This window comes from Crocodylus siamensis, chromosome 2 (genome assembly GCF_052110815.1).
Source record: "Crocodylus siamensis isolate JL-2025a chromosome 2, ASM5211081v1, whole genome shotgun sequence".
Lineage (NCBI taxonomy): Eukaryota > Metazoa > Chordata > Crocodylia > Crocodylidae > Crocodylus > Crocodylus siamensis.
The window spans coordinates 197,379,622-197,403,765 of NC_143396.1; the positions used below are offsets into that span (position 1 = coordinate 197,379,622).

Sequence of the window (24,144 nt, forward strand, 5' to 3'; positions counted from 1 at the left end):
TGAACTCCACCTTTATAGTTTCTCCCATATATCCCCCAAAGATATCTTGCATACCCCAGGGATACGCATACCACAGGTTGGGAACCCCTGATCTAGACTAACAAATTTTAGTTGGCTTAAGTTAAAAATAGTGTTGTCAAAATAACAATTTCTGAATAGTAAATTGTTGATTTAAAAATATCTTTGTTAATGCAGTCTAATTTGACTTCAACTTCAATATTTGGTCGTGTTTTGTTTCTGGATAAAGTTTCTAGTATTCAGTTGTCTGTGCTTTGGAAGCTTTCCTCTCCAAAGGTTTTACACAGCTTCCTTTTTAATTTGCAATATGTTGTGCATAGAATTTTTGTAATATATTCCTTTATCATTAATTCAGTCCTTGTTTGTGTATTAGTAATATTTGTAACTTGCTCCTAGCTTAAATTGGGAACTGTGTTTCAAATATGTAGTCAGGTAGCTTTTTCATGTCCCTGTATTTTCATGCACCCTGTCCTAGATTTCCTTACCCTGTCCCAGATTCTTTTTTTTTTTTTTTCTTGTATCCTCTTTCTATACATTTCAGTTATTACCAGTGGAAATATTTCTTTTCATTGGTCTGCATATGTGAGGTGAAATCAACGTTTAGCAATGAAAACTGAATCCTGCCAAGCCTATGTGTTTGTTTTTCTAGTCAACTTGGGGAACTTGCAGTGTTCCATTTGGGGTTTGCAGAGTCTTACGCAGATGGTTTTAGCAGGAGTCCCTGTTCTTTTCTTGGTTCAAGACTTGTTAATATTACCTGGAATTTGTATTCTTTTGAATAACTATGCTAGGGGTGGGGTGGGGTGGTATGTGACAGGGATGTTAGCTGGTTTACATAGACTGCTAAATTCTTCTGGTGGTGTATTGCAATACAGTAAAGGATGTAGACACAGAGGCATTTGAATGTTTCAAAAGGGGAGCTAACATCCCTGTCACATTGCAAAGGCAGCAGCTTTTAGATGCATCCCAGAGAATTAAGTTTAGAAAAAATCAAAATTGTACATTTTTATTTTTCTTACAAATTAAACTAAATATAACACTATTTGAACCTTCTTTAGAAATATATGCAGATACTTCAAGTGCATGTGGGGGGCGGTGTATAGGGTTTGTGGGGGGTGTAAGTCCCTCAGTACAGCTTCCCTTGCCATATGCCATGCTCTGCCTGCTGCAGCCCACCCCCTCCCCCCAAGCACAGCCCACACTGCTGCATGCCCTCCTCCAACTCCCCCACACAAAGCCCCCACTGCTGGTGGCAGTAGCAGGCAGCATGTCCTCAGGGTGCTCTTGGCCAGAGCAGGCAGAGCCCTTCCAGCAGTGCATAGCTACAGCAAATCCTGGGGGCTGCATATGGCAGCACAGAGCTGGCCCAGCCTGCTGGTGCATGCTTTTGGACCAAACCAGGCTAGCTCCATGCCAATGTGGGGCTTGTAGCACTGCAGGCAGGAGCCATGTGCAGCCCCCAGGATTTACTGGAGCCATGCACTGCCGAGGGCTCTGCTTGCCCCAGCCAGGAGTGCCCTGAGGGCCTGCTGCTGCTGCTGGAGACAGGCTGTGCACTGTGTGGTGGGGGGGGCCACATTCACCCACAAACCCTACACATACCCCCATGCCAATCCCCGATTCCTGCCACCAGGAGTTCCCCTTTCCACACACCAGCTACATCCCAGGGAATTGCATGATATTAGGTGACTGTGCAGTCATGTTTTATGCTGCAAAATTATACAGGCACATAATTGCGTAATTCCCTGGGGTGTACTTAGATTCTATGTTATGTATGAACAATTAAAATTGAGCAGAACTGCTTTATTTTTAACCCTAGATGAGGTAGTGTTAAAGTTGGAGAGGTAGATGTTTGCATTGTTGTTGGCTCATTCACACGTAACAGAACAGGAGAGTTTCTGCCTTTTTGGATACAGCTCCAAATGTATGTGTGCATTAGGGGTGTGTGAATTGGGCTGTAGTTGATTCGGCTGAATCCGAATCTGAAGATTCGATGCTGATGCGGAGAATCTGCCGTTTGGCCATAGATGCAGCTTTAAGTGGTTTGTGTGGTGTGTGTTTTTTTTTTTTTGTTTGTTTTTTTTTCCTGCATACCTTGATGTACCAGGCGCAGCTCATGAATGCTGAGATGGTAGGGTGGATGGAGTGTCTTGCAGGAGCACAGGGTGGGCGCTCCATATGCTCGGCAGGGGACCTGGAAGTGGACCAGAAATGCTTCTGATCCACTTCTAGGTCTGCTGCCAAGCGCACAGGGAACCCCAGGTGCTTTCCCCCCCATCCAGACCCAGGAGGCACTAGTTGCTGAGCTGGGGTGCATGGCGGGGGGGATCCCTCACGCATGCTCTGCAGCAGTCAGCAAGTGGACTGGAAGTGCTTCTGGTCTGCTTCTGGGTCCCCTGCCGAGTGCAATGGGGATGACAGCTGCCTGCCCCCCCCCCCCCCCCCCGGTGGGACGCTCTATCTGCCCCAGAGCCCCATCTCAGCATTCACAAAGTTGCCTGGTACCTTGAGGTATGTAGAAAAAAAATTTAAAGGTGTGTCTGTCTGAATCATCGAAGCTGTCTGTATTGATTTGAAGGGTTCCTATTTGATTTGGAGAGATTAAAGTGTCTTCTGATTCGATTTGGATTCAGAGATGTGGCCGCTGAATTGGGCCCAATCTCCACTGAATTGAGTCAGCGACTGAAGGTTTACACAGCCTTAGTATCCATCCTTGACTGTGGACTTTTGCTTTAGTAATGATTATAAATGAGCCCCTTTGGGTTCATAAGGAGAGATGATGGCTATTTTCATAACCAAGCATCACATTTTTTGCCATTCTAGGTTTGTACTAGTATGGATTTTGGGTCATCTTATGCCTAGCTCACAGTTTATAAATTTGTTTTTGTTTCTTATCTAGTACTACAATTCTCTGTATGGTCAGTTGTCAAGTATTTAAATATACAGAAGTGTACATTTCAGATTGCAGGACAGATGGCTTTAAAAACCCCCAACTAAAATAAACATTTTTGTAATTTTAATAATAAAGTCAAGCTATTTGTTATATCCCCTGTTCCTCATACACATGAATCATACCGAAATTTGTCCAGTACTTGGGCTAAAGTCTGTCTATCTGAAAGTTTAAGTTTATCTTGTTTTGGAAATTTATCAGCTGCTTTTAAGACTCTGTGGTAGTAAAGAAAACTTGCTTAGACGGAGTTGCAGCAAAAAAGGCTGCACTTTCAAGGGTTCGTTTTACTGTTGGCCCGTACAAAAGTCTGTGTTCATTGTTGCTAATATAACATTGATGGAACAATGTGAAAAATTCTTACTAAACTTACCATGTTTTCCTTTAAATTTATAGGTGTGCATTGGGGTTGCTTACAGATGTAAGCCCACCCCTGCAAAAAAAAGCAGCACTTTATTTTAAACTCTGCATGTGCCCGTGCTGAGCACAGCATATGCCCAGAAGAGGCATTGTGTTTAGTTGGACCCGGCTAGCCCAATGACTATAGATCAGGCACTTCAGCAGGGTTTTTATGATGCATTTATCTAATAGTGGATTGAATCATCTTTAGATGAAAGCACTAAAAAGCCCTGCTGAAGCACCTGATGGATACAGACATTGCAGAATATGGTCAAATTAACGAGCTGCTGCCTCTGGTAAAGCATGTTTTTTTGTTTTGGTGTTTTTTGGGTGTCCCTTCCCCCCCACTACCCCCATCTACCAGCACCCTGGCTGGCTTAAAGAAAGGGTTGGCAACCTTTGTGCCACACCAGGCTGCTGGTTGTTATCCAGCCCCTTCTGCAGGTTCATACCTCCCAGGAATCAGTAGAGGTTGCAAGGCCAACAGATAGATAGAATAAGGCAGGCAGTAAGATCCTGAGGATGCCTCCTCTGCTGCAGCAGAGAGAATAAGCAAAGCTATGGTTTAAAGAACTGATGTAATCATGGCTATGCCAACAGAACAAAACAGCTGTAAAGCTAGGAGCTTGTAAACTCTAAACTGAATTATTTTAGGCTTTCCTAAGAACAAAACATGAAGGAAAATACAGTTCTCAAATTGCATGCAGGCCTGTGAAATTACATCTGTGGAAAAGTGAGGGAATAAAATAAAATTACATCTTCACTGGTATCAGAGTCTGCTTTTTGATAGTATTGTCCATGCTCAACAATCTTGTCAGATCTATAGCAGTTTATGATGTAGAAAATATACTGCTTACGGTATGTGCAGTAGTATGGGCATGCTATTTGTATAATTTGAACTGTTTTCTGTTTAAAAATTAAACGTAGAATTCACTCTTACATATTCAGTACTTTGCTACTGAGTAGTGCATTGTAAATGCAATGAGAACTTGCTTTGCATTAAAAAATGTTCTCTTTCAGTGCATCTTCTAAAATGGCAAGGTATTTTTGTATATCCAGAGATATTTAGCATGCATGAAATAACTGGCATTGAGCTTCTTGACTGCTATGTGTAATCTTATGCCTTTGCTTTTTTTTTTTTTTTTTTGTTTATTTCTTTTTTTAGGCTGCTGAATATGTCCCAGAAAAAGTGAAAAAGGCTGAAAAGAAATTAGAAGAAAATCCATATGACCTTGACGCTTGGAGCATTCTCATTCGAGAGGCACAGGTTTAGTGACATAGGATTAAATTTCCTTATCTATGGGTCCACTCACACTATTTGGTTCTGGAGTAAAATCAATATATACATTTACATAAATCATAATACTGTAAATGCTGTTTTGATTTTCAATTTTTAGAATCAACCTATAGACAAAGCACGGAAGACCTATGAACGCCTTGTTGCCCAGTTCCCCAGTTCTGGCAGATTCTGGAAACTGTACATTGAAGCAGAGGTTAATATTTTAACATTCTTTCTTATATAACATTTAAGAGAAGTTTAAGCTTACACTCTGAACTAACTGAGTTAGGTACATAAACAAATAGAGGTAAAGGAGGGCATTAAACATATCTTGCCTTTATTTTGTAAAATAGGTGCAAAGGAATAATTAAAATGAATTCTAAAATATTTGGGTCTTTTTATGAGTTGATGATTGTTGCATTATGGAATTGCAACAACATTAAAACAGTTTCAATGGTATTGGAGTGCTTTAGCCTTTTATTTACTTGTCATGTGTCAATTTATTGCCTCCTGTGTCATTTATTTAGAACTCATTTTTTTTGTTCATACGTACAACTTATTTGAATGGTTTTTATGAGTGTGTGGATCTTTAATAATTTTGCTTCCTAGTGTATTTTGAATGTTTCTGAATATAGTTTTTGCCAGAAGGGTGTGGGAAGGAAGATTTCTGATATTACAGTTCTTGAAAATGTATGGTTTTTCATAAGCAATGACTAAATCTTAAAGCCAGCAAATTTACAAGAGTTTATATAACTATTCTGTTATGTCTCAACCACAGATGCTTTTTTGTTCCCACTTATAGATTAGTCTAATATTTATTTAATGATGCCATGACATTCTTTTTATTTTTTTAACATTTTGTTTCTATTTGATAGCTTATGCACATGCTTTTCATAGGCATTTTTAAAAAGTTTTTAAAATAGAGAGAAATATTCCACAAATTCAACTCTTCAGATTCAGAAGGGTTTATTCCTGAGAGAAGAAATAAGTTAGCTGAGCCTTTTTTTTAAAGAAAAAAATACTTTATCTGGAATTTGCTGAAGTGGCAGCAGCCAGAGTAACAAGCCACATGGCTGAATCTTTTAGATATTCTAAAGGTAATACAAAAAAGATAGGAACCATGGGGAGTCCATTGTAATTGCAAATTAATTGGATGTATTGCTGCTTATAGTTGGGTGTAAAGTGTGAAACATATTTCAGCATATATTCCTTAATATATCCTACACTTGGCCCTGTAATATTTTATAAATTGGAGAGTTTAGTGTTGCTGATAGAATGCATATCTGTGGTGTGTATACACCAACATTAGGTTCTGAGTTTTTTCTCGCTTTTTAGGTTTAGATCCCATATTTGGGTTCATTAGCTGGCCTTTCCCACCTACGTATACCTTCCTTGCTAGGCCTTGCCCTTAGCTCAGGGTTTTTCAAAGCATCTTATTATCTGGGAGTAGTTTAGAGCTAGAACTGTTCATTAATATCTCCCTAAAACAGAGGTAAATGAGACCTCCTAATCTCTGTGCTGCCTTACAGATCTTTCACCAGAAGTTGCTCTTGCGTTATTTCAGAAATCTCATGCCACATCTTTCTTTTAACTTTTTTGCACAGCTATTGTGACAAGTTACCTCTTCCAAATTTTAACAATACCTTTTAATTTAATGGAAAATCCAGGAGTATTTACCAGCATGAGGATCAGTTAAGTTAGGGCAGTGGTGCCCAACCTTCTAACCCTGTTGGTTGGATGAATGACAGTCCGCAGGCCGGATTCCATGCATACTTGGTGCCATGGGTTGGTCTGCGGGCGTCATCTCTGTACTGGTGTGATTTCTTTTGTTGGATGTGGCTGTGGAGTGACCCACTTGCCATGTTCTGGACAGGGCCATGTTTCCTGGCCTGTGAGACTTCCTGTGAGTCCAGAAATTTGACAGCAGAGGAGCAACAAGTAATGCCAGATTCTGTTCTCCCTCTGCCAAATTTCTGGACCTGTATGGAGTCTCATGGGTCAGATGACATGGCTCTGTGGTTCAGAGGTTGACCACAACTGTTTAGGGTACAAAGGAAGATGAGCTTTTCTCCTACAAAGTACAGAAACTGAGTGTTGCTGTAATGTGATTTGGCATAGAGTAAGTAATTCTAGAGATGCTTATGGTGTATTTTAACCATATTTTACCTAGAGCATAAATGGGATGTAGAATTCTTTCATTAAAAAAGATGGAAAATTCCATCTGTGGATTGTAGTATTTTGACATGGGGGGGTCCTGAGTATGTTATACATCAAGCTTTTTCTCTTAAAGCAACTTTACATGTTTAAACCAAAATTCTGTTTTCAAATTTGGCTTGCAGTATCTTTCTTTCTTGCTAACTGTCTCTGTAACTGCTTACAGAGTAAGAGAACTAGAAAACCTACAATGTTTGATTTGGCCTTCTCAGTACTATAAGTTCATTTTGTAGGCATTATTTTATGTGAAATTGATTATTTTTGTCCATTCCAACTGTCTAGTGGGGAAAAAAAATGAACATGTAAATCAGGTTACTTGGCGGTATTGCCAGAGTGGTGTTTTACGATGTTTCTTGTATGCTCGTAATCTAAGGCCTTAAAGCAAATTCAAATGGAACTATTCTCAAATGTTTTGAGCAGTGTAGTTGAAATTTACTCAAGACAAGTTTGTTAGGGTGACCTGAGATGGACTAGAAGAGTTAGTTTGAGGTTTCTTTATTGCTGCTTTATAACAGAGAGAACCCTAAAACTTTTTTTTTCTGCTTGTTAATTGTTTTGATCCTGTCAGAAATTACCAGTTTAGTCTTTATGTTTTGATTGAAAGTTTCTCTAGGATGGTCCAAAAAAGAAGCCCTTGCCAGCCTGGAACTGGAGATTTTGAATCTATCTAAAGTTCTGAGGTCTTTGGTCTTCCTTAGCCTACACCTTTCGTCAAAGGCCAGATAGGATGATTAATCCAAAAACACAAACATAACATTTTTCCTCTTTAAAAAAATTCTTTATAGTTTGCTTTTATGTATCACTGAGAAGCAAAAAGTGGAAAACAATTCTTTTGCAAGTGGCCGTTAACACTAGTGAATGTCTTTGTTAAACTTAAAAAAAAAAAAAAGAAAAAGTGAGAGGTAAAAGCCTTTTAAACTTTATGGAAGTCCCACATACCTTTTAACATGTATTTTAAAATTTCCTTTTGTCTTCAGTAATTGATTATTTTTTGTGCACTTTTTATACCTATGTCAAAATCACACATAGTTGAGTCTACTGTAGACACATCTTTTCTTTTTCTTCCTGCTTTTCCCTTTATTTCTCTTTTTTCCAGTTTTCTTTGCTAGATGTAAACCCTACTAAAATATGTCACCTGTTTCCAAAACTACAATAGGGAAACTTAAGGTAGGGATTCTCAAACTCTGGGTCGTGACCGCTCTCCTCGGGTCTCGTGAGCAACTTAAAAGGGGGTTGCAAACCTGTGCGCTTGTGGTGCTTCTGCTGCTGGCACTTCTGCTTTTGCCGCCATGCGGGCATGCAGGGGACCCCCTGCTTATTGATCAGCCACTGGGGGGTCACAGTATCGCAAAGTTTGAGACCCCCTGACTTAAGGGAATGGGAGAAATGAGTAACTGTCAAAAATATTTTTAGGGATTGGTATTTGACAATTTAGGGTTTGTGATAATGCAGTTTGGTTTAGCGATTTGATGAGCACTACAGTGGTGGAATTTTGAATGCTGTGTAGCAAGCTGAAAAAAGTCACTTGCTAATATATTCTGCCTCCTTTTTCAAAATGATATGGCACAGTAATAGTTACTCTAATGATCGAGTCTATCATTTCTCTCTTTTCAACTGTTAAAACCCTCAAATTGTCAAGAGTTCCCCTTGATGCCTTTCAACAAAAGGACAACTACCATGCTGCTTCCATAAATCCACATGCAGGTCTATTTGCTAATCTTATTAAGCAACCTAAAGTTTCCAGCATCCTCCAACATAAATGTTAAATTATTGGATCTGGATTATATTTCTCTTCTGCTGACTTGCTGTGTCATCTTGGGGTAAGTTATTTAAATAGTTTTCCTGCAGATTAAAAGAGGGTTGTAACTACATACCTACCTCACAGGGTTGTTGTGAGGCACAATTTAAGTGCATTAGGAATGCTTAACTAGCATGCACTATAGAAGTACAAAATAATGTATTCTGGTGATGTACACCACATGAGTCTGGGAACAGTTGTATAATACACCCTTAATCTGTTTGCTTGGTGACTCACTTTAGAAGCTGAATTAGTTTAGAATAATATTCCTTTATGATATACTTCAAGAATTTAAGTGCTTGGTAGTATCCTGAATGTTTCAATAGTACAGCATTAAACACATGAATGACATTTCATGACTCTTTGTTTTTCAGAAGTTTCTGTTCCCTTATAGTGTCCCATGAGAGATGGGTCAATGGAAAATCTTTCTTATTTGTTTTATGTTAAATTATATGCAAGTATTTAAAACATTCTCAATCAAGGGTATTACTCTTGAGTCCTTGGATTTCAGATCCTGCCACTTGAGGTGGAATCCTTGAACTTCTTAAGGGTCACTAGCCATATGGTCTTTGCCTCCAGTGGACCAGCTCCTGTCATACTGATCTCAGCTTGTTGTCATTTTAAGCTCTTGTTCTTGGGGGGAGTTCAAAAGTTTGCCATAACAAGGTATTTAAAAAAAAATCAGTCACAGAGTCCTTAAACACCCCAGAAAGTAGGAAACTATATAATAAATATAAGGCTAGTGATGATGCTTGTAAATTTATTTCATTTGAAGTGTATCTGCACTTTTACAATTTCCACAAGTTTGAATTTTGTAATTGCTTGCAATAGAGAAATGCAGTTAGTTTTTAAAAGAGTTTTCAAATCATCAGTAGGCATATTCTGAGGGCGTTTTAGGTATTTTAATAGTAATACAGATGTTGTATAAGAATTTATGGGTGGGTTAGAAAAGCATGAACTGTATGATCAAGGCTTAGGATTGATGGTTTTGCATTTTACCAGAAATAGTACATGAGTGCCTTTTAACTCATGTAATTCATATTGGTGTGCAAACTAGTCAGAATGTATAATTTTATCATACTTGTATACAAAAATGAAAATAAAACTGTTTAGAAAAATAATTGTTTTTGTTTAAAATGTTTGTGTTTCTTGACAGTATTTTCTTCCCCTAATGGTCTAGTCTACCCTGATTTGGGAGAAATATTTTGTGAATATATACTTTCATAATCAGTGTGTTCTGCTCGAAAAATAAAACTGACTTCTGTCAGGATGGAGCTGGAGTTACTTCTAGTCAAAGTAATGTAGATTTTCACTGCTGTTTCATTTAGTAGTACCTTATTTGAATTAAAAATGACAGTATTGGCTAAATTTATGTAAAATATCTTTAATATAATGTATTCAAACACAATTCACTTACATGGACACTTCTCAAAGTAAAGTTTTACTGTTGAGAAACTATTGTACAGATTTTCTGTACAACACCATGTTGGACTTACTAAATCTTGGATGTTTCTATTCTGAGCTTTTAATCTTTTTACAGCTGTACTAATCTTTTTTAATTCTCTTATGGACTTATTCCCTTCCTGTTAATAAATGTTGTTCTGTCTGTGTGATTATTGTAGACTTTGCTAGAAATCAAAGGCAGTTATTTCCTGTCCCTTCTGCCCAATAGGCAAATGTAGGAATGAACAATTTCTAAAGTGAACATAATGTTTTGAGTTGTTACATCAGAAATACTTACCCACATAACCACAACTGACACAAGCTTTTCATATTAAAAAGATTCACAGTACTACAGTGGTGGAATTTCTGTTTTTAATTTGACTTCTTAAATTATAATTCAATATACATATGTTCCTTAAGTATCTATTTATGAAAAGTTGATCGTAGGATACATGCCGAGACAAATGTGTAAGAGTAATATATAATCAAAGGATACCACTATGGCTCTGTAGTATGTTGCCATTTCCATCTGAACACACAAAGACTATTTGCCATTCTTTCTTAATTCCCCTCTGGGATTGTGATTAAAACATTGCTGTTGCAATTGTTGGCTGTACAAACATTATTCAGACATCTGCAATTTAGTTCAATTAGAATACCCATCTCAAAGTAAGACAATCTGGTCTTTCATTCCTTTCTGTTATGATTTGAATAGGAAAAATGCAAGTTAAGAAAAGTTTTATACACTTTTATTGGGTAAAAGTTTCAAAAGCACTGAAGTCTTGCTTTTAAACACTGAAAATCTTACCTCTTCATTACTTTTATCACTACACTAGAGTGCTTGTGCTACTACTCAGTTTTCTTTCCTGCATTTAAACACAAACTAGCCTCTTTCTCTCTGGTATAGTTGCAAGAAACTTAGAACACAATATCTAAGGGTTTTTTTCCTGCTCCATGGTGGATCTCATTTGGGCCTTTTTAATTGAGATTGAAATAGCCATAATTGGCTCTATACTTCCCCTGATTTTTGCCTCCCTTTTGTTGCTCCTCCTTCTTTTGCCAGCTCCTGAGAGATCTAGTCCTGCTCCCTAGGCTGCTTCATTCTTAAGTCTAAACTGTCACTTCTTTTCTTGTGTTAGTCACCAAAATAATTTGAGATGCACGTAAAACCTTTAATGAGTTATCTCTAGGATAGAATACCATGACCTCTGTTCAAGGAACTTGTTTTGACAGGTTATGCCATGGTGTATCAGTTGAGTACTCTGGCATTCAAGTAAATTGTATGTTGTAGGTTATGAATGCTAATTCAGAACTTCACATAAGTTTTCCCCTAACTAGATATCACGTAGCCAGATATTAGAGACAATGTATGTTAAAAGCTTTCAGTGAAGTGTTCAGCAGTTAATTACATAAAAATGGATTTTGCTATGCTTACTGGCTGACACCTTTATCTACCATTGTTTATAATAAGTTAATACATAACAGTGACTTTAAATATTTGTGTTATAATGGACTACAGGGCCTTACTGCACTCTGATAAAATCAGCACAATTTCTTGAGCCTATAAATATGGGCATATTTTTACACTGAAGCATAGCTATTTTGTCTGTCTTTAGTTCAGACAAATCTTAAAAATGCCTATAGTTTAAAAATCTTTAAAATGCCTATAGTTGGTGAGAGTATCGGAACTCAGTTATGCATATAAATATTCCACAGTTTTTTCTGTGAAGTGATATCCTATTATTTTAACTTGAAACAGAGTAAACTTGTTGAGGAAGGGGATAACTTAATGGCATATCAGGATCTGGGTTCTTGCCTTCTAAAAGAAACAATCTCTGAATGTTCTGAAGATACGCACCTTCCCTAACAGGTTTTGCCTTGTACCAGTTACTGTGATTCATCTTGAGCACTGGTCTCTTAAGACAAATGAATGCACAATAAATGTATCCTTTAGCAGATTTTGGTATTTAGCATCCCTGTTTAAGTATATGCCACTGATCCATTGTACAGAAAGCCTACTGTATTCTCTAATTTGGAGGCTTGTAAATACAACTGAAGTTTGATGCACAGGACTTCAAACCTCTCATTTCTAGGGGAAACTAGTGCTTTTCAGTATATTCAGACAAGCTGCAAAACATTCAGTTTCGTGATTCATGCTACAAGCATCTTTAACAAAACATTTGTGAGCAACTTGTGCAAGTGTCTGCATGTAGGTGAGAGTTTTAATTATCAGCATTTCAAAACAGATTTTTCTGAATAAACCCCACATCTTCAGTGGTTGATAGCCTGATGATTTGCAGAATACAACTGTTCTTGGTCCATGCCTGCTTTTCCAAGTTGTTTTGTATAATATCTCCCTATTTATATCTCATTTAGTGTAACTATGTAGGCCTCAGTTCTGCAAGTACTGTGTATGTGTTTAAATTTTACAGATGAGTAACCCTATTGAGTTGGATAGAATCACTTGCATGCAGAAGGTAAGTATGTTTAGGGGTTAATAGGGCTAGGCCCTAACAAAGTAGTGCTTTCAGTGACTCAAAATAGCCTGGTTTAATTTCTTATTTAGTAGCCTTCCCCAAGAACTAATGGAAAAACACTGCTTCTTCTCTAGCCCTTTTTCATTCCCCCCCGCCCCCAAATCATAAATGGTATGTGTACATTGTATGGCTAGTAATTTAATGCATTCAGTGGGAGTGCAAGGCATCTGTTATTGCAAGAAATAGGGTTTACTTTAATCCGTCTGTCCCCTAGGCTGTCATTGATTGCCTCTAGCACAGCAAAACCAACTTAACTGTACAAAACTATCAGCAGAGCAGTGGAGATCTAGATGCCCTAGGAGGAAATGGGGTTGTGCCATTACTACGTTGATTTTAATTTTTTTTTTAAACAATTCCATTTTTTATTATGAAAAGTGAGGTCTTGCGTGCGCTGTCTTGCAAGATGCCTGTAAAGGACTGGAGACCATCCAGAAACCATTCAGTGAAATCTGACATGTAAACATTAATAGTCAGTCTAACTGTGTTCTCAACCGTTTTTAGACTCAAGGCACTCCTTTCTAACTTCTGTGAATTGAGTCATACCCCATTTCAAAAACAAACTTATTTACAGTGCTTACCTCTTTGCAGTGGGAGCAGGGGAATAGCCAGGCAGGGACTGAGCCTGAACCTGCACTAATCTGCTTATCTTCTCATACCTCCTGATACCCTTCAAAGGGCATCTTGGTTGAGAATCACTGATTAATTCAAACTGCTTTTAGAAAAATTCTTGTCTTTTTGTTAAATATTTGTGGAGTTCAGGCAACCTTACTATGCACATATTATCTAGATATATGCATAAAAGTCAGAAGTTTTACTACTTTTCCTTGCATGTAATTCACCTAGAAAATCTGGTTCAATGTTTGGTTAAATTTCTTAGTGCAGTGTGTGTGTGTGTGTGTGTGTGTGTGTGAATATGCCTCTTTGCTACAAAAAGGTGGTTGTGTCTGTCAAAAACTTTTTGGAATCTGTTTACCTTTAGTCTCATTGCTCCATTAGTATAATTTGTATGTGGTTGTAAATGGACAAAGTAAAAAGAAAAAAGCCTGTTATGAGGCTCATTATTCTAGGTAGGATAAGTTATGCTTAGATGGATCTTGGGTTTGCACAGTAGTTTTGCTTCATGCCATGTTATGATGATTTTTTTTCGTTTCGGACCTCAGCCTAATAGCTCTTTTGTGACACAGTTTTATTAGATGTGTAACCTTATAGGATTTCCATAGATTACTTAATTATTTATGGTGTTGGAATAGCTTTTATCTTGGTTAGTGGCTGGTGTTCAGATAGGTACTTAGACAAACAAACAAAATACACCTCACTGATTTTTAATCACGCATAGGCCCTTCTGGCTAAAGATTGTCCATGCACTAGAGATCAGGGCTGTATGCAACCCCTGAGAGGTTTAATATGCAGCCTCCAGCCTCCTTCCCCAGGACATTCCCTTCACTGCTGTGGAGGCTGCTGCCACTAGGATCTCTAGGCTTCTCTTCCTTCTCCATCTTCTGCTTCCACCTTTTAGGTGATGTGGGTGGCACAGCCTTGGGGTCTAGGGCCTCTGTGCAATGGTGGGGCTCCTGTCTATGCTACCTGGGGGACCCATTGCAGCATGTTGCCCTTTAGGTGCTTTGAAGTTGGACTAACATTACTACACTAGATCATGTTACTGCTTTTACGTGTAAGTTTGAAAAGTTCTTGTTTTTAGAACTTACTTGGACTTTTATTTTGGTTCAGAATGCTTCTTCAGCTTTTTCAAGATAGACCCAGGTAATAAACAAAAAAACCCTAACCCCATACAGCTCAAAGTACATACTGGAGAATGAAGAGCAAAGATGACCAAGCTTTAAAATCCAACCCTGTATTTACTGTTACTTAAACCATCGATTTCTGTGGCTTTATCTTGAAAAATGGATTTTGCTATTTCTTATGGACGATTCAGAAAGATACTAGCCTTCTGTGAAAAATGTATCGAGTTAAATAGCTGGTATCAAGAACTCCAACAGCAGCGTGTAAAAGACATTCAGCTTCTACTACTGCAAAAGGGGAGAATAGCAAAATTTCCCTGGACCCTATTACAGGATTTTGGATTCTGAGCTGATGTTGGCACCTGAGAATATTTGCACCTATTGTGATTCTGGGGACATACAAGTATCAGGGTTTAAATTCGGCTTTCATTTAAAAAATGTTCCTTTTTCTTTATGAAAAGGTCTTTACATATAAACTGCTTGTAGTATTGAGTTTTTACTTGCTAATTTCTTCCCTTTTCGCATCCAAAACTCATGAGTTATTTGGTCTTTTTTCCCCATGTTAGCTGGCCTATGATTTAGTCAGCTAGGGTTACAGTAGATACAGGAAAATGCTGCCTAGCAGCCACTGCTTTAACACCAATTATTGCAAATTTTTCTCCCCCTGAGCTCTTAATTTAAAAAGCATGGAAACTAGGTTTAGATATTTAAGTATAGGACTTTAAACACAGGATTCCAAGAGGCTGGTTCTGGCTCGTTTCCACAGTCTTGCAGTGATAGTAGTGGCTTTCTTGGGGAGCCATTCCTCAAAAAAAAAAAAAAAAAAATCCGTATGATTTATTTGAAGCCATGCATAGTTTTAAGTACTTGGAATCCATGGGTAAATTTTTTCAGTAGCTAACTCAAAATAAAGTCATTCTGCCGAACATAAGCAAGTATGGGGGGGGAGAAAACTGCCAATACTAGGTTTTCACTTCAAAAAGAGTGTAGTAACACTATCTGGAGAAAGGGAGAAGATAGTAATTTACAGTTAGAGGCTTAGTTGAGCAGCAGCAGAAATGCTATTGTTGAAGTAAAATAGAAGATTATGGTAGCTGATTTTAATGTTTGGACCTTACAGCATGTTTATAGAAGATTATGCAGGCAGATGTGTTGTGCAAATTGGAGTCTGAGATCAGCCATTGATTTTAAATGAAGTTACATTTCCCAAATTCTTTTGAGAAATGGAAATGTTACAGTTAAATAGAATAATAAGATAGTATCAGTTTTGCTTTTTTGTACAAAATGGTTCCCTTTTTCAAAATTTCTGATGTTTCCTTTGCTCAGCCCTAACAAAAATTATGTAAAAGGCATTACAGGTAGCATTTTCCATAAGTAATTATTTTCTCCATAATATCCCTGTTTTTAAAATTCTGGTGCTCTTCCAAATATTCTTATTAAATGTTAATATTTTAGATTAATATTGAGGTGTTAAAGCTTTACCAAGGACTCTTAACATGCTTCAGGTAATTGTATCTATGCAGTCTCAGATGCACCAGTGAGGTGGAAATGGTATAGGTATGTTTTATATATAGGAAGAGGGTACATATTTAGCAGCCTAAATAGTCAATGTGCATTTACGTTCAGTGGAAACTTTTTGGATTTTGAGATATTTACAATTAAGTTCACCTTTCATGTTGTCAGTTACTGTGTATATTTGGTAACAGTTTATACAATTTCAGAACATTGCTAATATTTAAAACATCAGTTTTATTTAGTGTCTACAGGAAGTTGGGATATTGAGAAACTTAACTGACAATTTTCTTTTGTTTTGAAGAAACACATGACACTAAAGGTTCTACTTTATTGAAAGTGGTGTGCACTCTTAACAAACCTATTTATATAAGTTAAGAAAAGACCACTTCCATAAATATGAGTGCTCCATTACTGTATGAATGCCTTATTGTACAACTTTTCTGCTTTCTTGAATGTGTCCCTTCTCTTCCCCCCCCCCCGACTTTTCCCGATGATTCAGTAACATAGTTTCAATGCAAAACATTCTCACACATCAGTCTATAAAATTGCTAATATTGACAAGTTTATATAATCATTAAGGAATACGTCCTGAGAGAAGGTGAACAAATTTAGTATTGAGAAATGGGGGTTAGTTATTTGGGCTACCTATTCATACTGTAGAGCTTCTCAGTGGCTTTTAAGAGCCAATTAGCCCTATTTCATTAACGGAAAGAGGTTATAAATGCTTGTCTATTTCACAGTCACTGTGAAAATTATTTGGAGTGTTTTTAAAGCAAAAAATTCTTGCTGCTACAGCAGCAGTTCCCAGACTAGTGGCTGTGACCTCGGTTGAGGTCACTGCACTTATAAGGGAGTTTGAGACTGACTTACATTGTTAGTGTAGATGGGCTTAGTCTGGGCACAGGGTGCTGAACAGTCATGAGCTGATTGAAGTTTTGACCCCAGAAGTGTGGAATCCTGGGCAGAAAAGATTAGGAACCACTGTACTGCATTTAAGATGACAGAATCAAGTGAGCTCATCTTAAACTGACTAGATTCTAGTCCGAGATTTTTATTTTTATTTTTTAAGTATTTAAGTGCCTAAAGGTCAATAGGTACCTAGTAGGTTGTCAAAAGCATCTATCTGCATCTTTAGGCACCTAAAGGCCTGTGAATTTAGTTTGAACACTAAAGGATTTGCTATTAAGTAAGAGCTACCCATAGGCTTAAAGGGGCTATCAAGTCATCAGCTTTAGAATCTAGCATAACACTCTTACATTTTTAGGAATCAAAATATGCCTGAATATCTGCAAGGGAAAAATCCTAACATAACAGCAGGAAAACAAATGGATATGCTACTTACATTAACCTCTCTCGTGTTTGAATCTGAATATAACATTCAGAAATTGGCTGCCTAAGCCCAAGAAGGAGGGTTGTTCTTTTAAAACAATAATGCACATAGTTTTTCATATGGGATATAGACCAATGGTTTAGCAAAAATTAATCTGTTAATCTTGAGTGTGTGTGCGACTTTCCTCTTCTAAAGTTAGCAAACAAAATAATTTCATTTTGTGGAATTATTTTTGTTGCATTTGTGGCAGATCCAGGTAAGCTGATCTTTCCTAATGCACACAACCACCTCCTGCAGCTTTCGTGGGCTGAAGACAGGGCATAGGAGACGCATACTGCATAAGAAATATCGCTTACTGGAAAATGGGTTTTTGATTACTAACAAGTCAGATCTTGCATAGTTATTGTCTTAATGATATTCCTTAAATTTAATGTCTACAGCTGAAAACTGTACAGTTTCTATTTTTCCTATTCCTGAGCATTTGGAGAAATAGATAGGCTTTGCTATTTAATGTTTTTCTTACATGGAAACAATCTGTATTTTTTTTTCATTCATATAAGTTCAGTTGTTTCTGTTAATATGTAAGCTGCGATTGAATTAAATAAATGTCATGAATTGCTTTTGTCATACACACTTTACGGTGGATTACTAAATCAGTCAAGCTGTAGTACATGGTCAGTACACAAAAAGTGACTGCAGTAGCTGTCTGCGCTAAAACTCTTATTCTTGGACAAGCATTTTTTCCATGGATTCACTGAATAAAAAATCTTGATGGAGCTCTTCAAGAAAAAAATTGATTTCTTGAACTCAATTCTTCCTCCCCACCCCCAGACTTCTGAACTTGATAGGATTGCCAGCCTTGCCTACACTGTGCCCCTTTATGTAAGCATATTTTTTTTTCCTTTGGTGGTTTGTGTTGGAGATCAAACTCCTGCTAAGATGCCATCTGCTTCAGTATGGGTCCTATTAGAGAGAACCCATATACCCTGGAACCTGGGTATATTGGGAACATTAGTGAGTATCTAGAATGGGGTTTGTCATCCACTCTTACAAAGGGGAGGCCAAGTACTGGACAAGAAGAGATGTACTTTCTTTACTTCGGTGCCTTGTCTGCCCTCACTGTTGACTTAATCATTTTGAATCTTGTTAACAGAAATAGACTAGACTGTCACGATGGTTGCAATCTGTTTTTTTTATTTAATCAACATTTTTTCAAAACATTTGGCCATCTAAGCTACTTTGTTAATGCTATACTTAGAGTTTATGGAAGACAGATGCCAACGTACGTGCTGGGTACTAATGTAGCACCTACTTTGCATGGCAACCTAAACTGGCTGAATGGTACGATGGAGATGACTATGGCACAGTGTACCTGGACAAGCCTCATTCCTCTGGGGCAATCTGTGCACTGATAAATGGATACCACCTCTGGGCCCTCACTTGGGAAGCTAAAAGGTTCCCCCCCTTTTTACTTTAGAAACCAAAAAGGATTTCAGCACTGATGGAGTACCATTTGCTATTCCTTTATGTAGTTAGTGTCAGCCTCCAGTTTTACCTGCCTGCTACAGTGCTTCTGAGACCCTGGTGGCTTCCATAGTGAAGTCGGTAACTTATCTTTATCCTCCTCACAAGCAATTTCCTGCAACCTGTGTTAGGTTCCATAGTTGAATGGTCTTGGACAACAATTATAGACATTGCAGTGTTATGGAGATTATAGTCATTGCTATTCACAATGGCTTTCACTAATCCCATGTGGCAAGTAGGTTGAGCTGCAGCAGGATTTGTCAGTTTGTTCTTCAAAGAATATATTTGCTGATTTCTAAACTTCGTTTATGATGTGTCAAAATGAGTATTGTGCGATGTGGCAAGAAACACCCCAATAAAGAAAGAGAGATGTGTGCACTCACACTAATAAAACTCATGTCAGAAGAAACTGGAGCAGTGGTAACTGGAGGACGGCAGTAGTCCCTTGGGTAACAATGAGGAGGCCGGTCTTCAGAATAATAGAACGTAATGACACAATTTGTTCTTTACTCTTTTGTTCTTTTACTTCTCTTTAGAGAGATGAGACTAGGAAGAGACATGAGTCCAGGAGTCTTCTTTACGCTATAACCAGCCAAACACTTTTCCCTGTGAAAGAGTGGCGTTATGCCAAGAAATCTGTGTTGGTGTAACAACACAGTGGTCATGAGGTGTTTTCCAATCTCAACAATGTTTTGTTTGGCTTCAAAGCAGCAAAAACAAGCAACCCCCTCCACCTCCTTTTTCATAAAGTTCTGGATCAAATAATTAACCCACTTATGTCTGTCCTGCAGAATCTCCTAGCCAGAGTGAAGTTTAGGCTTTTTCCTCTTATGTCGTTATGAGTTCATAACACCGTCAAGTACACAGTTTATGCTTTCATGAAAACCCACCATTTTGTATTCATACCTTTACTTCTATAGAAACACTGTTTTCTATATTGTAGCAGAGAAACTATAGAATGGAATCTCTTCTCCAGACAAAAAGTGATCAAACATGTTTTGCTTTGAAAGTGATGACAGTCTTCAAGGAGAACAGCATATCTTGTATATTTTAATCTCACTCAGTTTGTTTAACACAGAGAGAGGAGTTACCTTTTTAGCTACATATTATAACTGGCAGGTGAATATCATTACCAGTTCAATCTTTCCTTTTGCATAGGTGCTTTGCCTACCAGCCATAGCAGCATTTTCAGTGGGAATGCTTTACCCTTTTCTAGGTAATCAATTAAGAATTGCACTTAAAGAAATCTGACTTTATCCATGCCAACAATGGGTGCTGGAATCACTTCAGCTCTCTAATTATGTACTGTTTTAGCATGTCTAAAACAATTGGAATATATAATCTCTCATGGCCTTGATTAACTGCTTTTAGTCCATTTACTGTAGAAACACATGTGAGCCTTTTAAGAAGAATCAATAGATAAGTATATTTCACTAAAGACCCAAGCTATCAGTATTGAAACGAAGGTCACAGCTATAGTCATTGTGTCTTTTAATTAGCCTAAATTGAAATAGTCACAGGACATACAAGTACTTGGATTGCCATCCTAGAAAGATTTGCTTGATGGATCTCCAGGAACAATTTGCAATACGTAGGTTACTGCCAAAGTTGTTCTTTCCTTAGTTACTAATTGACTACCCATTATGGAATTATTAGGAGAGAGTTTTTCATACTCTCAGCTTTTAATTTATGCAAGATGTAGTAGTTGCACCTAAATTTCCAGTAAATGAAAATGGTTCTCAATACATTCCACATTACTTAAGTGCTACAGTAATAAGTAATAGGTTTTAATTAAAAAAAAAAAAAAAAAAAAATTAGTGTCTAATTTCTTCAGCAGGAGAAAGTGTATTCCCTTGTTGGGAAGCTGTGTATGTTTGGAAGTAGGCACTGTTCCTGACAGTCTCAGGAAAAAAACAAGAATTTTTGTTGGCCTGAAGGCAAAACTGATGCATCTTGTTGCAGAGAGCCCTGTATAGTTTTATTGGGCTGTGATTACATAGGCCCGGGGCACCTGTCTACAGTTCGGCCTGGAATCTCACTGTCCATTGTTTTATAAGAGAAATCTTAAGAGCTGCTTGATGTGTTGGCATTGGTGTCTCCATCCTTTTGTTTGGTCTTATGCAAACCATGTATAAATCTTCTTTCTTGTACCTAACAAACTGGATAACTGCTGCCTTCCCCTGGCTCAGCCAGTTTTAGTTATGTTTTCTGCTTTTTATGAACTGCTGAAGGTGGAACAATTTCTTTATTCATCAAGTTTGTGAGAGATTTTTTGTCAGTGACCAAGTACTCCTAAAAATGTCACATTTAAAACATATATACTGCTATCCGAGAGAGAGACGGTGTTTTATTCAGCTGCTCAAGTTTCCAGTGTTGCCAACTCACACGACTTTTGATGGTGTTCTTAAAGTCTATGCTTCAGGCATGTGAAAAATGTAGCTCTTTTATCTCTTCATATAAATAAGTTTTTCACATTCCCAAAGTGTACGCTTTAAGAACAATGCCAAAATCATGAACTGGCAATACTCAGCTTCTGTGTTTGGTGCACTTTTTTTTAAGCCAGCAGCTTCAGCTCAGGGTGTGAGATCTGAAATCTAGTTTGAGTTTCTGCTCTCCTCCTAAAAGAATAACATAGAAATATCAAGGTGTATAGTAAATGAATAACTCATATTCGGTTATCTTTGTCTGGATTCTTTAGTCTTGCTTGTCTTGTGTTCCTGTATCAAAAAGCCTGCAGATTTTTTCCTTGTGTACAGATAAGCATATGCCAAACAATTGAAAGTGCAGGAGTCTTTGCCACAATGTCAGCTCTCCTGTGAAATACGAATTTTCATTTCTGTCTAGGAGAACTTTTACAATCTCTGCTCTCTCCTATGCCTGATGAAAGGTTTGCACCCAAAAGCTTGCAAATAAAATAATTTTTTTGCAAATATCTAGTTGGTCTAATAAAAGAGATCACCTCTTCCATGGATTTTGATTCCTAAGTAACTCTGGCATTTCTTCTGAAGATAGCAGATTTCTAATTTAAGCAGTCGAACATCCTGCTAGTATGGCTTCCACAGCTATCCATTTCAACAAGACCTAAAAGACAACATTAGCACATGTCTGAATAAGATCATGGTTTTTCTTTCATGATCAGTACTGGTGGTTTATAGGCATTCTGTGATTGACTAATGATCCAAGTCTTGCTTTTCTGTCTTTCTCCAGTTGATGGGAGGTCAGTTTAGAGCAGAAGTTCTCTTTTTTTTTTTTTTTTTTTTCCCCCAGCCCTTAAAATATGACCTTGCATTTGGTGTTATTAAACTTCATTCTGTTTGTTACTCTAGTAATTCATTCACTTGGAATCATATGTTTACAATATACATCATTTAAATAAGAAAGCTTTCCTTAAATACCTTTTATTTAGCATGGAACAGAAAATGAGCAAAACTGTAAATCATAATTTGAAGAACTTTATTATAAAAACTGTCCAAATTTCCCAGCTGCTGAAAAACTAACTGTGTTATGTAAGTAAAGTATTATGGAAGTTATTGTGAGCCCGTAGATTCTTAAACATGTTTCCTCAAAGTGAGGACTCTTGAAAGTATAATACAGCATCATTATAATAGACCGTGTTTACAACATTCAGTTTTAGCAATCCTAACAGCAGGTACCACTTTTTTTTATTATGATGATCCAGCGAATGGACTAAGCTCATTATAATGAACACCCTCTTAATGAACTTGTCTCCTGGTCCCAGGGGGAGTCATTGTAATGAAGTACTGTATATTCCATTCAAATAAGGTGGACTTTTAATTTTAAAAAATTATATTAATCTTGGCATGGAATAAATTTGGTATACTGCTTTAGCACATGCTGCTGTTTCAATTTAGTATCGTGAAACATTAAGTTGAATAAAAGGTACTACTTGACTTTTATTTTTTAATTTTTTTTAATTAATCAGTTTCAATTAGAAGTAGCAAAGTAAAAAAAACTGGCTTTCTCTTACTGTAGAAGTAGTTGTGGTATTGACTTAAATGGACCAGATTTTGATATCTTTATTCGTATGAAGTGTAGTACATCGATGGAAATTTCTGGGTAAAATTCTACTCCAGATTAATAAGAGGACTGACTATCTGAATATGGAGTTTCTTAGCTCAGTAACACCCTCAGAGCACTTGGTACATAATATGGAGCAAATGTCTATATGCTCTATAGTAGTGATGTCTAGTCTTTTTGGCAAACATGCCACAAGTCAAATCCAAAATGAGATGAGTGACACTAATCAGCCACTGGTATTGCCCAGTGTCAGGACATTGCACAGTGATTTTGGTGGCACCTACTGGCAGCTTCCACAGTGCCCAAACCTTCAAGCTAGCCCAGACGACTCCTTCCCTATTGTTCTGATCCCTGTTGGCTGCCATCCTGTCTTCTGTTTCCAGTGCCCCCTTTAAATTTGGTCCTGAGCTTGTATGCCAGACATACCAGCTACCCCTGCTACTTGTGGCACGTCATGGGTTAGTTACCACTGTTCTGTAGCCTCCAAAATAAACTTTGAGACGATCACAGTTTACATTAAGTATTTTGTACTCTTGCTGTTCATTTCAGGGCTTATTTTTATTGTATTAAAATGCTTTAATTTTTTTATATAAATGTTGTTAGAAATTTCACAGAACTGCGATATTGTAACCAATTTAAAGACCATTTGAATTACAGTTTTCTTGCAATTAAAGTTCACACGTACAGCACTAATACTGTGGTGGACATTTCTTCTGCTATTTTTTATTGGCATGTATTTTAATAGAAAACTCTGTTACAATGAGTTAAGAATTTTAAAGTGGAAAATACATTTGAACTTTTTGGCTGTCACACATTTTTTTTTAAAGCCAACAGTTATTTTGGTTTTTTTTGTTTGTTTGTTTTTCTTTTGGTGGTTGTTGTTGTTGTTTCAAACAATGTACTGGACTCTAGATTTCATTTGCTGTTGCTATAATAAAATGTTTTTCTACCTTAATATAGACTTCATTTTTGTCAGTTTTGTTTTTTATATCTTAAAAAGAATAAAGGGTAACCTTTCAATCCTTGTAAGGGATAGCAGACTGCAGTGTAAAAAACTTGAAAGTATTTTCAGTAGAATTGTCATCCAAGATAATAAAGCTTTAAGGCATTATAAGAAAATACTTTGGGCTGCCTTTTTATTTCTGTTGTTTGATTTCATATATAAGCACTTCAGCAGCTGAGCGTATAGCTTTGGGTATATGAGAATTATTTAATAAATTACCATTACGCTTTAGTCCTTTTGATTTAGAAATAGTCTCTGATCCCAAAATAGAAATCAAAAAGGTCATACAAGGAACATATATCCGTCAAATTTGTTTTCCTTTCCCTTTGAATCCCTACATGATTCATGTATGCTGTATTG

General features: G+C 37.3%; 1 protein-coding gene across 1 annotated transcript in view; it reads left to right on the forward strand.

Moving 5' to 3' along the window:
• Nucleotides 1-24,144, forward strand: part of CSTF3 (cleavage stimulation factor subunit 3) — a 78,776-nt gene that overhangs the window by 11,165 nt on the left and 43,467 nt on the right. The window contains exons 2-3 of the mRNA XM_090032786.1: nucleotides 4,530-4,631; nucleotides 4,762-4,857. Coding sequence (XP_089888912.1) covers nucleotides 4,530-4,631; nucleotides 4,762-4,857 — 198 coding nt within the window. The remainder of the gene's footprint in view (nucleotides 1-4,529; nucleotides 4,632-4,761; nucleotides 4,858-24,144) is intronic.